General features: G+C 32.3%; 1 protein-coding gene across 2 annotated transcripts in view; it reads right to left on the reverse strand.

Moving 5' to 3' along the window:
- Window positions 1–614: 614 nt before the first annotated feature.
- Window positions 615–15,033, reverse strand: part of HGF (hepatocyte growth factor) — an 85,835-nt gene continuing 71,416 nt past the window's right edge. For both annotated transcript variants that reach the window (XM_043588709.1, XM_043588708.1), the window contains exons 14-18: window positions 13,898–13,972; window positions 12,901–13,047; window positions 12,289–12,395; window positions 12,023–12,168; window positions 615–4,430 (exon numbers count right to left, since the gene is read on the reverse strand). In XM_043588709.1, the coding sequence (XP_043444644.1) occupies window positions 4,254–4,430; window positions 12,023–12,168; window positions 12,289–12,395; window positions 12,901–13,047; window positions 13,898–13,972 (652 nt within the window). In that variant the 3' untranslated portion in view covers window positions 615–4,253. The remainder of the gene's footprint in view (window positions 4,431–12,022; window positions 12,169–12,288; window positions 12,396–12,900; window positions 13,048–13,897; window positions 13,973–15,033) is intronic.

A 15,033-nucleotide genomic window follows, 5' to 3' on the forward strand; every position in this document is an offset into this window, starting at 1 on the left:
AGAATTAGATACAGTAATCATCACTTGAGACAGGTATCTATGCCAGAAAATTAATAGGGCAACTTTTTTGGGAAAGAGGCAATATAAGTTGAAAAATCAATAGTGTTACAGAGCTCTTTTGGTCAGATGAATTGGTAATTTGTTCTTCCAAACTTGCTTTCAGTTTGAATTAGGCGCATCCATTGGATTCACATTTATTGTGAATTTAATGCTTATTTTAAAGATAGAGTACAAATTGATTATTTGAATCATTTGCAATTACTTCTGTAATATATAATGATATGATAAAGGAATTTAGGTAATCATTCATGACAATATTTTTCTTATATTAGCAAGTTATATCATAGCACCATTCTAGCAAATATGAAAATGACTAAATAATTACATGTTACAGTGGAGGAAATCAAAATACATAGAAATGAATAGTTTACTGACAACCACTGATAATGCCACGGATACAAGTTTGGAATAAACTAATGCCTATTTGTCTTAGTTTTGCGATTTCTTACAACAAAGTATATGTAATTTCTGTCAATGAGATCATTGTTTTCTGCACTAAGCCCTAGAACAGATTCAAACATGCCCATGTGTATAATTATAATAAGAAAAAGGAGGCATTTTGATAAAATATTTTATTATTATTAAGAATAATAATATAATCATGGTTATAAAAATAGCAACTTTATTAACTACAGGAACTTTATATACAAGTCATAACCACAGTGTCCCCTTTTGGGTAAGCATCCAGCCATACCACTCAATAGGCAGCTTATCAATTTCCTATTTACACCAAGACAAACAGTTATAACATCCACAGTATTCCCTTTTCAGTTTCCTAAAGATAGAAACTTTCTGTGCAAATGGAAATGAACCTACTTAAAATTACACTGTCAAGATTTATAGGGACCAGAAAATGTTAACATTTTTCTTGTATTAGTAAATTCTTACTACAAAACTCAGTTGAACATTAAAAGATACTTTATTATGAGAGGTATTGACACACAACTATGTCTTTTTATTCAAGTTGACTTTTCTCCAAATGACTTTGTCTATCAATATGTAATATAATTGAAAGTAGTTATATTTGGAACCTTAGTTAATCAATTTAAAGTTTTTAGCAAGAGAGTTTATTAAAATTCCTTATCTCATGATTTCTATATTGCAATACCAGTATTTATTTCTTTAAAAAAATGAAATGAAGATATTTAGAAACAACAACAACAACAACAACAACAACAAAATGTCTGACAACAATTTCTTGACAGTGCTATTTTTTTACTCCCCAAGAGAATGTTGCGGCTATAACATTCACTTTGTATAGTACCATTGGTACCAACAAGAAATATTCACAGGAATAAGTGAAATACAATTTTGCTATCACATGCCATTACTGTTATTTTTCTTGCCTTCCAGTGTCTCAAATTTCCCGCAGTTTGAAACACTCAGATAGCAAGCAAGAGCCTGTTAATACTAGAAATTGATTCAATATAAACCATTTTACTGGGGACCTGCCCACAGCAAATAGGTAAAACTTATTACATATTTTACAATAAAATTAAGGAAGTATACAAAAGGATTATCACCCCTTCTGCACGGCAGAGGCATTATGACAAATATTTTAACTTTACATTACTATTCCTGGAAGACATAAGAAAATGTCCACAGTGACAACTGCACATAACCATTATTCAAACAACCCAAACAAAAATAGCATTAAAAACTTCTAATTTAAAAGCTCCATTTGTCCATTACTCAAAATACAATGGATTTTGGATAACTTGGATTTTTTCATTTTTTATCATTTATTAAGAAAAGAATGCCCAGGAAATAGTATCTTTCACCAGAGAAAAATGACATTATTATTATCCATTGTCCTACCACCTAAAATAACATGGATCTTGTTCACCTTGCTTTTATTGTCAGTTCTGCTGACCTCCCTCTGTTACAAAGGGAACTTCCCAAAGCTGTAACTGCTTTGTGTACCATGTCTGGTGTTTCATGGGTGGTATGTTTGCACCCTTTAAGAAAATGGAAAACAGTGAATTCAAAATATCTACAAAGTTAGCTTCATCTTGTATCTAGGGAATCCCTATCTCTCGTTCCATGGAAATTTGGAAGAAAAGTCGTATAAGAAATATTTTAAAATATGAGTTTTTAAAAGTATTAGAATTTCATAAATGTTTTACAAATATCACTAATATATGACTGAATAAAATTTTGCCAGTTCAGCAAGAAAAAACTGAAAAATAATTTTTGGACAATGTACCTTTGAAATTCCTAGTGTTTGGATTAGAATGATATATCATATAAGGAAAGAAAAATACAATCAAATAAGATGGTGTGGACTGACAGCTTTTTGGAAGTCTCTTTGCTTTCCCTGTTTCTTGATACCAGCACATATCTGACCATATGTACATATACATGTACATATATATACATATATATATGCAAATTGTGCAATAGATGTGTCTATTGCACAATTTGGATAGGCATTTCTCGACTTGCTGTCCTAGACTCTGTGGACTAAGTTTTCAAGTAAATTTAAGAGCATTTTACTCAAGATTAAACAGTGTCCTATGAAACTTTTAGAGCATGATTAGGATCTCTGGCCTTAATTGACATTATTCAAGAAAAACACATGAGAGATAATGGTGATACCGGATTGGGAGCATTCAAATAATCATTTTAAAATTTGTACGGGATGGTTTTGTGAAAATTCACAGCCTATCCTATTAGTCCTTGTGATCTCATTTCTTGACACATACATGATTTTTTAGCTAATCATGTCAAATACAATAATAAACATGATAATCTGGTATTATCAGACAGAATACAAAATTCAAATGAATATTCCCCATGGCATTAGAAAGATGCCAAAGTTGTAAAATGAAATAAGACAAAATTTAGATACCTTGATAAAAATCTTTCATTCAGCAGATTTAACTCTCCTTTAAAAATATAACTGAATTCAGAGTTTAGACAAGCTAGTTTATTTCCTTTCCTATTACATTTTTTCCCCTTTACTTAAATAAAGTTTTATTAGGCTAAAAGAGTTCCAGGTTAAGAAATGTATTCTGATTTTTTTCTTCAATATGTACTGTAATGCATAGTTTGATGGAAGTCTCTTTACAAATCTTTGGGGATACATGGAAATTTTCCTCTGAAATAATCTTTAAAAATTCAAAGAGGGCGAACTACAAGCCAATCACCCAGCAAGTCTTATAATTAACCTACTTAAATACATTTTAAAGACCGAAACATTTTTAAGCTTCAATTACACAATTATCTAAGACTAGTAAAAAGTATTTTAGGAAAGTAGATCTAAAAATATCTTTCATAAATAAGTGTCCCTAAATTTGAAGGAAAGAAATAATACTAATACACATATTACCCTCTTCCTTTTAAGAATTAGAAACTACACAATGACTAGGATGATAAATATGTTTAAACACCTAGATTAGGCATTACTTAACTTTGTGGGTCATGACCACACCTTAAATGCCAACCAGTAGAAATCATCTGCAGATTATTTCTAGAGAATGAGCTGGTCACTTCTGTCTTGCACCTTTCCTTAAATTTTCTACTGGTCTTTAGACATTTATAGTTTCCTCTTAAGGACAAACTATATAGGTAAGCACTCAAAATATTTAGAGGCTACATTAGATATACCACGATTTGAACTCTAGTGCATGCACATGTGCACCCAGGTAGGATTATATGGGTACATGATTTCATAAAAAGTATGTGTACCAGTATTACAAGATACACAGTGAGGAGGAATGAATGAAATATAGTGTATTGCGTATGAAAGGTAATATAATTTAATATAGAGCTACAGTTTAAGGGCACAGGTATAAATTGTCTTTGTGAGGTTAAAATAATGTTTAACTCATGGTTTATTCATTATTAAGAAATTAATCTTGGAAAGCAGCGTAGAGAGAGTAATTGAACTTTTCCATTAAATCTTTTATCATCCAGCAATTATACCTTTGCAGTTTTTAATCCATTCAAGTATCTTCAGGAGATATGTTACTACACTTGCATGTACCTTAATTCACTTCAACATTTACAAAATAACACTGACAAACGAAACGACAGAAAACACCCATAAATATTCATGAGTATCTTAACAAACATGACACTCAAGTAGTTGTCTCAGGATTGTTTTCAGTGACATTTTAATTCCATGTTCTCCGAAATCTTCATGTAAAAGGGAATTGTACTGATGCAAGCCTCAAACACAGTTACATCAGCTATGACTGTGGTATCTTATATGTTAATATAATTTTGTGTATCCATTTTGCATAATATGCTACTCGGACAAAAATGCCAGGACGATTTGGAATGGCACATCCACGACCAGGAACAATGACACCAAGGACCATTCTCATTTTATGTTGTTCACAAACAAGTGGGCCACCATAATCTCCCTAGGAAGAAGACATGCAACAATAACAACAAAAAAGTATTATTTTACAAACAAAAATTAGTAATTCATTAATATTTTTCTATATAGATTGATATCTCAAATATGCACATCTATACAAAATAATAACTGCAGCTATGAAGACGGAAATAGATGTTCTAGACCTTTGTTGTATTTCTACAGAATTAGTCACATAAAACTGAGAGAAGTACAAAAGTTCTCTATCGTGTTCTATTGTGTGTAGTATCCATTTAAGAATGACTTGTCTTATACAAAATATTCACTCATCTTTCTTTATGTTTATTTATTTTAAGAGAGAGAGCAAGCAGGGGAGGGGCAGAGAGAGAGAGGGTGAGAGAGGGAGAATCCCAAGCTTGCTCCGTGCTGGCAGCACAGTAGGTGAGAGGCCAAAACCAAGGGTTGGATGCTAACCGACTGAGCCCCTAAGGTGCCCCTTCACTCATCTTTTAAAGTGGGTTTTGTCTTTGTTGAATGCGGACTAGTTAACACAAAGCCACTGATAGCTACTTAGAATGTAGACTTTATATTTACTTTTCTTTTCTTCTGATGTTCAGAATATGTTTAACATAGAAAATTTAGAAAATTTAGAAAAATACAAGTACTTTTGTACCACACCTGTAATCATACAGGTTATGATTAATGCATATGATTAAATTGCATTAAATCTTCTTTTATTTCTAAAGCTTTTTGTTTTTCTTCCTTCTGTCTTGTCCCCAGAATTATCTTAACAAGTTAAATATAAATTGTAATTGATAAAATAATTTTATTTACTCTTCAGAAATTACTTTTCTTGGCATAAAGAAAGAATACTCCTGTATTTCCTGTTGGTGTTGGTAATTAAATTTATATATTTTTTTTATATTTCATACTCCCCTTCGTGGAAGGTAGCCTGTGATTTCATGACCTTTCTCTCTTTCTTTTCGTCTTTTTGTGGAAATGCCTATTATATTAAAGCATAGGTGCTTACCCTGTTTTATCATCAGATGATAGAAGAAAGATGAATAGATTGATAGATTGATTTTTGTGTTATGTTTTTATAAAAATGTATATATTTATGCTTGTTATTATGTATAATCATTACAAATGTGCTGCATCATTTACATGTACCATGTAGCCTCCTAAGACTGTAGTGACTGGCTTTTGCCACCTCTTGTGTGAAGAAGAGTGTTTAGGACTATCTAAAATTTCCCATAACAGTGATGTGCTGAGATAAAACTAGACTACTGCAAATTTAGTTTTGAAAATACAGGTGTAAGAAAGAGAGCTATCAGCATTATATGATGGGGGAAATCAAGGTAGGGGCGAAGCTGGTGATAAAACAGCAAGGGAAATATGTTAGTCTAAGAGATTTCATATAAGCTATGCCACATGACTTAATAAATCTGAAGTTTTACCATTGATTACTGATACAAACTCTTCAAAGCAATTCACTTTGGAAGACTTTCACTAAATGTGATTCCATTGCTATTATACAAACATTTGGGAGATTTTCTTCAACTGTTTAGATTTCAGTGGCTTCAGGGATTATATTACCTTGTTTTAAATATAAGTCATATTAAAAAAAACATTCTAGAGGATAAATACATTTTTGAGACATGGCAGAATCAATTTAAAATTGTCTTGTCAATATGGATAAAAAATAGGGGCACCTGGTTGGCTCAGTTGATTAAGTGTCCAACTTTGGCCCAGGTCATGATACTGTGCTTTGTAGATTCGAGCCCTGCATCGAGCTCTGTGCTGACAGCTTGGAGCCTGGAGCCTGCTTCAGATTCTGTGTCTCCCTCTCTCTCTGCCCCTCCCCTGCTTACACTCTCTCTCTCTCTGCCTACCAAAAATAAATAAACATTTAAAAAATTGTTTAAAATATGGATAAAATACATATATGATAGTATAATGAATAATTCAATTCAGTGATAAAGTTAGGAATCTTAGAATATAGAGATGATAAATCAGATTACAGGCTGTTCCTGATAAGCAGTTGCGAAACATTTTGAGTAATGGCAGTAGGGCGGGAGAAGTGCATAGCTTCTTAAATGGTCATGAAGATTGGACTGAGCTCAAAACTTTGTGTTTACTTAGTGTAAGTAAATAAATAAATAAATAAGTAAATAAATAAATAAATCTTTCTCCTAGTAGGATTTCTATTATAATAATGGACACAGTAATACTGATTTACTGGAAAAACACCAAATTTGAAAGTGGTTATAAACACATAATCTATTTCTGACAATATCATTTTAAAGCAGTTTTTAAAACTCTTCAACTTAGTAAATATTTTCTTTTCAGGAACATAATATTAAAGCAATATATATAACACATGTATGTCAATACATATTTATGCTCCATATTTAGAGTATTTTCCTACATGTCAAGAGATACTTCATTATTGATTGAACTTATCCCATGCCTTACCGCATATAGTATTCCACAACTCCATAGCTCCTAGGCTTGGAGAGTATGTCTCTTATATTCAAAATACATAAACATGCCAGTCAAAGGACACAGGGTGGTGGGGCACCTGGGTGGCTTAGGGGGTTAAGCTCCTGACTCTTGGTTTTGGCTCCGGTCATGACATCACAGTTTCGTGATATCTGTGTTCATGATCTGTGCTATGTACACTGCCATGTGGCATATTCCTGGGATTCTCTCTCTCCCTCTCTCTATGCCCCTCCCCAATTTGCACTGTCTCGATATCTCTCAAAATACATAAATAAAATTTAAAAATATTAAAAAAACAAGACATAATGGATAAAAAAGCAAGATCCATGTATATGCTGCCTACAAGAGACTCATTCAGACCTAAAGACCTATGTAGATTGGAAGTGTAGGGATAGAAAAGCATTTATCATGCAAATAGAAGTAAAAAAAAAAAGCTGGGTTAGCAATATTTATATCAGACCAAATAGACTTTGAAACAAAGACTGTAACAAGAGACAAAGAAGGACACTATATAATCATAAAGGGAACAATTCAACAAGATATACAATTGTAAATATGTATGCACCCAACATGGAGGCCCCCTAATGTATAAAGCAACTAATAACAAACAGGAAGGGAATAATTGATAGTAATACAATGATAGTAGGGAACTTTAAGACCCCACTTACATCAATGGGTAGATCATCCAAACAGAAAATCAACAATGAAAGAGTGGCTTTGTATGACACATTGGCCAGAAGGATTTAACAGATACATTCAGAACATTCCATCCTAAAACAGCAGAATACACATTCTTTTCACTTGCACTGCACATTGTCCAAAATAGATCACATATAAGGCAATAAGTATCAACAAATTCAAAGAGATTGAAGTTGTATCATGCATCTTTCCAACCACAATGTTATAAAACTAGAAATCAACCACAAGAAAAAATCTGAAAAGATCACAAATACATGTAGGTTAAATAACGTGCTACTAAAACAATGAATGTATCAACTAAGAAATCAGAGAGTAAATAAAAAATACATATAGACAAATAAAAATGAAAACACAACAATCCAAAGTCTTTGGAAGGCAGCAAAAACTGTTCTAGAAGGGAAATTTATCACAATACAAGCCTACCTCAAGAAAAAAGAAAAATCTCAAATAAGCAACCTACCCATAAACCTAAAAAAAGAGCTAGAAAAAGAAAAACAAACAAAACCCAAACCCAGCAAAAAGAAGGAAATATTAAAGATTAGAGCAGAAATAAACAAAATAGAAACTAAAAAAAAAAAAAAAAAGAGCAGATCAATGAAACTAGGATCTGTTTTTTTTTAAAAGATCAACAAAATTAATAAACCTTTAGACTCATCACAGAGAAAGAGCTTAAATAAAATCAGAAGTGAAAGAGGAGAAATAGAAACAGATACTACAGAAACACAAAGGATTATAAGAGAATGTTATGAAAAATTACATGCCAACAAATTGGACAACCTAGAATAAATTCCTAGTAATGTATAACCTCCCAAAACTGAATCAGGAAGAAATAGAAAATTTGAACATAATAACTACAAGCAGTGAAATTAAATCAGTAATTAAAAAAAAAAAAACACTCCCAACAAACAAAAGTCCAGGACCAGACATCTTCACAGGTGAATTCTACATAAACATTTAAAGAAGAGTTAATACCTATTCTCAAACCATTCCAAAAAGATAGAAGAGGAAGGGAAGCTTCCAAATTCATTCTACGAAGATAGCATTACCCTGATAGCAAAAGCAGATGAAGACACTGCATAAAAGAGAACTACAGGCCGATATCTCTGATGAACATAGATGCAGAAGTCCTCAACAAAATATTAGCAAACCAAATACAACAATTAATGATTTAAAAAAACCATTCACCATGACCAAGTGAGATTCATTCCTGGGATACAAGGTGGTTCAATATTTGCAAATCAAACAATGTAATGCATGACATGAGCAGGAGAAAGGATAAAAACCATAAGATCATTTCAATAGATGCAGAAAAGCATTTGACGAAGTACAACATCCATTCATGATAAAAACCCTCAGCAAAGTAAGTTTAGAGGGAACATACCTCAACATAATAAAGGCCATCTATGAAAAACCCACAGCTAATTTCATCACCAATATGGAAAAATTGAGAGATTTTCCTCTATTATCAGGAAGAAGACAGGGATGTCCACTTTCACCACTGTTATTTAACATACTTTTGGAAATCCTAGTCACAGAAATCGGACAACAAAAAGAAATAAAAGGCATCCAAATTGTCAAGGAAGAAGTCAAACTTTCACTATTTGCAGATGACATGATACGCTATATAGAAAACCCTAAAGACTCCACCAAAAACCTACTAGAATTGATAAATAAATTCAGTAAGGCCACAGAATACAAAATCAATGTATAGAAATCTGTTGCATTTCCATGCACTAATAATGAAGTAGCAGGAAAAAAGAAATTGAGAAAACAATCCCATTTACAATTGCACAAAAAGTAATGAAATAAAGTATACTTTGTTAAGTATAAACTTAACAAAGGTGGTGAAAGGCCTTTTCTTTGTAAACTATAGCACTGATGAAAGAAATTATCAATGACACAAAGAAATGGAAGGATATTTCATGTTTATAGACTGGGAGAGCAAATATTGTTAAAATGTCCATACTATACAGAGAAATCTACAGATTTAATGCAATCCCTATCAATACACCAACAGCATTTTTCACAGAAGTAGAAAAAACAATCTAGAAAAGACCATGAATAACCAATATAATCTTGAAATAGAAGAACAAAACTGGAGGTATCACAATCCTAGATTTCAAGATATACTACAAAGGTGTTGTAATCAAAATAGTATGGTACTGACAAAAGATAGACTCATAGATCAATGCAACAGAACAGAGATCCCAGAAATAAACCCAACATTATATGGTCAATTAATCTGCAACAGAGGAGGAAAGAATGTGCAATAGGAAAAAGACAATCTCTTCAACAGATGGGTTGGGAGAACTAGACAGCTACATGCAAAAGAATAAAACTGGAACACTTTCTTTAACCATACACAAAAATAAATCCAAAATGGATTAAGAAATAAATGTGAGACCTGAAACCACAAAAATCCTAGAAGAGAGCACAAGAAGTAATTTCTCTAAAATCATCCATAGCAACATTTTTCTAGATATGTGTATCCTGTGGCAAGGGAAATAAAAGCAAAAATAAATTACCAGGACTATATCAATCATCAAAATAAAAAGCTTCTGCACAGCAAAGGAAACAGTCAACAAAACTAACAGGCTACCTAATGAATGGGAGAAGATATTTGCAAATGACTTATCTGATGAAGTTGGTATCCAAAATATAGAAAGAATTTATACAAACTCAACACCCCAAAACCAAGTAATCCAATTGAAAAATGGGCAGAAGATGTGAACAGACATTTCTCCAGAATATACAGATGGCCAGCAGATACATGAAAAGATGCTTAACTTCACTCATCAATAGGGAAATGAAATGCAAATCAAAACCATAATGAGACATCACCTGCCAGAATGGCTAAAATCAAAAACAATAGAAATAACAAGTGTTGGCCAGGATGTGGAAAAACAAGGAACCCTCTAGCACTGTTGGTGGTGAAAGCAAACTAGTACAGCCACAGTGGAAGACAGTATGGAGGTTCCTCAAAAAATTAAAAATAGCGCTACTGTATGATCCAGTAATTCTACTACTGGATATTTACCCAAGAAATATTGAAACACTAACTAAAAAAGGTATGTGCAGCCCTACATTTATTGCATCATTATTTATAATAGCTGAATTATGGAAGCAGTATTAAGGGCCCATAAACAGATGAATGGATAAAGATGTGATATATATATCTATATATACATATACATATATACACACATATACATATATATGTATATATATATGTATACACATATACATATATACACACGTGCATACAAACATGCAGGAATATTACTCAGTCATAAAAAAGAATGAAATATTGCCATTTGCAGCAACATGGATGAATCTAGACAGTATAATGCTAAGTGAAATAAGTTAGTAAGAGAAAGATAAATACCATGTGATTTCACTCATGTGTGGAATGTAAGAAACAAAACAAAGAAAAACAGGCAAACCAAAAACAGAACGTTAACTACAGAGAACACACGGTGGTTATCAGAGGGGAGGTGGGTGGGGGAGTGGGTGGAATTGGCGTAAAGAATTAAATACGCTTATAATGATGAGCACTGAGTAACGTATAGAATTGTTGAATCACTATATTGTACACCCAAAACTAATGAACACTGCATGTTAACCACCCTGGAATTAAATTTTTTAATAAAAATATAAAAAAATATTCTCAGTTTCAGAAACAATTTTAAAAGTACAAAATTTGCATAAAAATAAATTAAAAACAAAATGTAAAAAAAATACATGTAAAATAATGGTTTAACAGCTTGTCTATGTAAAATAGGGATAGGAAAACTGCCAAGTTGAAAGAACAGTTGCCTAACAAATGAAAATGTCCCAGCTCTTGAAACCACAAACTTTGACCTTTTGGTTTTTTAAAATAGAATTTGTTTACACACACACACACGCACGCACACACACACGCACACGCATGCGCGCACACTGGCTTAACCAAAAACACATTTAAAAATTTAAAACCAGGCCTGTATCTGCTAACAAAATTACTAATGGGGTTCATTTAGGGAGAATTTGGGAAGATCAGATAACTTTAGAAAAAACATTAGAAAAATGCAAACTATTGTATCAAACTGTGTATTGAATACTTTTAATTTGAACAGCTGTCCATTAGAGTTCTGGCTGCATTATTTTATTGTATTTGTTTTTTGTTTTGAGAGACAAATGTCATCATAGCTTGCTGATAATGAAACATGGATTTTCTTACAGTTTAAAGTAAGTGTAGAAGAATAATGAAAGGTTATTTTTCCCAATTTCTGTCTCTTAGACAAACTGGTATACAGGGGTTTTTATTTGAGAAAAATGGACTACGATACCAAAGAGACAAAAAAGAAACAAAAAAAAAACATGAGAAACTATGACATTTATTACATACTGTTTACTTAAAAAAACAAAAACAAAAACAAACAAAAAAAAACCTTTTACCTCACATGGTCCTGACACAATATTTTCGGCACCTGCACATATTTCAGACTCATTCAGAGTCACCTTCCCTTGATGGTATTGGCTGCATTTCTCATTCCCCATAATATAGAGATGTGCTACTCGTAATAGACCATCAGAGTTGATTGCTAGAATGGTGTAAAACATGCACAGTTAATGAGCACAAGGTAAGGTGAGAAAAAGGAAACAAATAGAATTGTTTTACATAAAAACATATGATATTGCCTTATCTTTTAAAAATAGCTTACATCCAGTATAACCCCAGCCATAAACACTGCAAGTGGTTTTTTCAGGAATGGTGCATCCATAATTAGGTAAATCAATTGTACTAACAAAATCATCCAGGACAGCAGGCCTGAAAATGGAAAATATAATGATAAATACCCTTGATTGAATCAACACAAAATTAACACATTGAAATTTGGTGTTAATTTTTAATATGAGATTAAGAGAGAATAAACAGTCTTGTTTCTTAAAAAGAAAAAGGGAATGCCTAATCCAATGTAGGTAGTAGAGGTGGGGGTAGGTAGCAGAGAAATGAGTCATTTACTTGCTAAGTGGTCGCTGTATTTTTTAAACATTATTTTACCTATTAAAGTTACCAAATGATTACTCCCTAAGCTTTGGTTTTACAGCAGGTTATTCAGACTTGGTCAAACTTCATTTATTAATTTTGAGAATTTTTAAGATGCCTTTGTCTCTTTGTACACACACACACACACACACAAACACATATGACATGTGACATATGCTTTTATAGTAAATTTACGTGAAAGAGAGAGAATAGCCACATGGCTAAAGAAAAAGCTTCAATAATTCCAGTGTGGGTTAAAAATACAAAACCTTCTCAAGCAACTAACCTAGCAAGCTTCAGTAATACCAGATCTGACCCTTCAGGCCCATATACCAGCTGGGACACATTTAGAACCTGTTTGCGTTTCTCATCTCCTCTTCCGTGGACATCATGAATCCCAAGCCAAGCTTCGTAATCTTTCAAGTCTTTGTTTCTAAGTAAAAAAATTAAAATGTAAAATACAATTTTAAATTGGGTAGTATTATTCAGACATATGATCATTTTAGCTTATAAATAGGGCAGATACATAACCTAAATTTAAAATTTGAATCAAAGTATAATAAAGAGCAACACATTCGTTATGAGAGATTCTGAGTGTTGCAAGCACACATAAGGAGAAAGACCCTTCAAACTGCTCAAATTCTAAATGGCTATTTAAGAAAAAAACTCTTTTAGCCACACGTGAAAAATTGTCAGGTGAAGCACATCACATGAAGTATAATTTTCTGCAGATTTTCCTTCTTAGCTTTGTATATGTTTGGCTTATTAATGGGGATTGAGAATTTATACCAACAAAATCAAAGTGACTTTGATGAGAATCAGGAAGTAAGTTTACAAATGCTACCTCCTTAACTTTTCCTTAGGCTAATTCTCATTAAAAATTAATCCCAGGATGCTTCTGAGCCTGGATCTACATAAGAAAGGAGAAGTGAGAATTGAGAGAAATTTGCTGGTAACTAAGAAAAGGATTTCTATCTGGAAATACAGAGTGCAAGTAGGAGGTGGGGGGAAAGATTATTTACATAATTCTAGCAAAATTCTCTCCCAAATGAGAGTCATGCCAATTGTAGAAAGAAGTGAACAGAAGTAGTACCCAGTACATAAATATCAATTAAGTCAAAGTAAGTTTTGCAAGCTAAATCTAAAAACAGAAAGTACATAATTTGTTCAACACTTGTTGGTGAATCTGTTAAATGAATACACATTTTAAGCCTAAAAGCTAAATGGAAACCCTACATATTTTTGAAGGCTCAAAACAAATATTGGTTTCAGAAACACTTTACCGAGAAGGGAAACATTGTCTTGCGGTAAGAATCCAACTTTCCTTTATCAATGATCCTCCACAGATATGTTTATTTCTATGAGAAAGAGGAAAGAGAAACAAGTAACATCTGTGCAGAAAGGGTGCCTGCCAATTAATGCAAAACCTATGGCTCCATTGTTAAAAATAAATGCATTTGAGAGGAAAATATAGAAATTAGCTCAGCGAGAATAAAATGAATAACTCTTTTACTGGAAGGATGATATTTGATGATTGAAGCATTAGCATTTTTTTCCTCATGTGATAACAAATACGAAATCATTTTTATTTTTGAGTAATGAGCCCTATCATTACACACTGAGATCCATTCCCACCACACATATTCACATGTGTGTGTATCTATCCTTGTGAGAGCAAGTATGTACTACAAATATAGAATATTTAGCATGAACAAAAATCACAAAAGAACAACAAAAACAATGTAGACCTATTTAAATTCAATGTCTGATTATAAAAATGCAACCCTGAGTTTTTACTTAAACCCTAAAAACTATCTGATGGCGGCAATATATATTTGGACATTATTTCCCTTCTTTCGTTACCATTATTTATTTTTGAAATGTTAACTTTGAATATAGTGGAGTTTGAGTAAATGTGCTGAGCTTAAAGCAAGCAGTATAAATTTCACTTATAAAATTAAAACAATTTTATAAGACAAATCATCAAAGAAATTATTAAATATTTGTAGGGAATAAAAATACTAGCACATTTACTTGATGATATCCTAAATCTGTAAATGCATTATTTTTTGGCAGAGAAATGGAAAAAAACACAACTTTTCCCAGTTTACATTTCCAAAGAGTACAGATGTTCAATGCTTCAGAGGGTAATAGAAGAAGGTTCCCAGACTAAGACCACAATTATTTATGGCCAGTACCACAGAGGAGGCTAAGAGTGTATATCGAGTTTTAATTTCTATTCCTCTCAGTATGTGTTTTGGAAGAATAACTAAACAGCTGTTTTTACTGAGGTCTTGGATTTAAAAGAAAAAAAAATATTTTTTTTCTAAAAGTTTATAATACTATGATCTGATGGAAAAGAGTTTCACCTGCTCCTCTAAGGTTGGAGACTTCCAAAGGACTATTCTTATACATCCTC

The sequence above is a fragment of the Prionailurus bengalensis genome, chromosome A2 (assembly GCF_016509475.1).
Source record: "Prionailurus bengalensis isolate Pbe53 chromosome A2, Fcat_Pben_1.1_paternal_pri, whole genome shotgun sequence".
Taxonomy (NCBI): domain Eukaryota; kingdom Metazoa; phylum Chordata; class Mammalia; order Carnivora; family Felidae; genus Prionailurus; species Prionailurus bengalensis.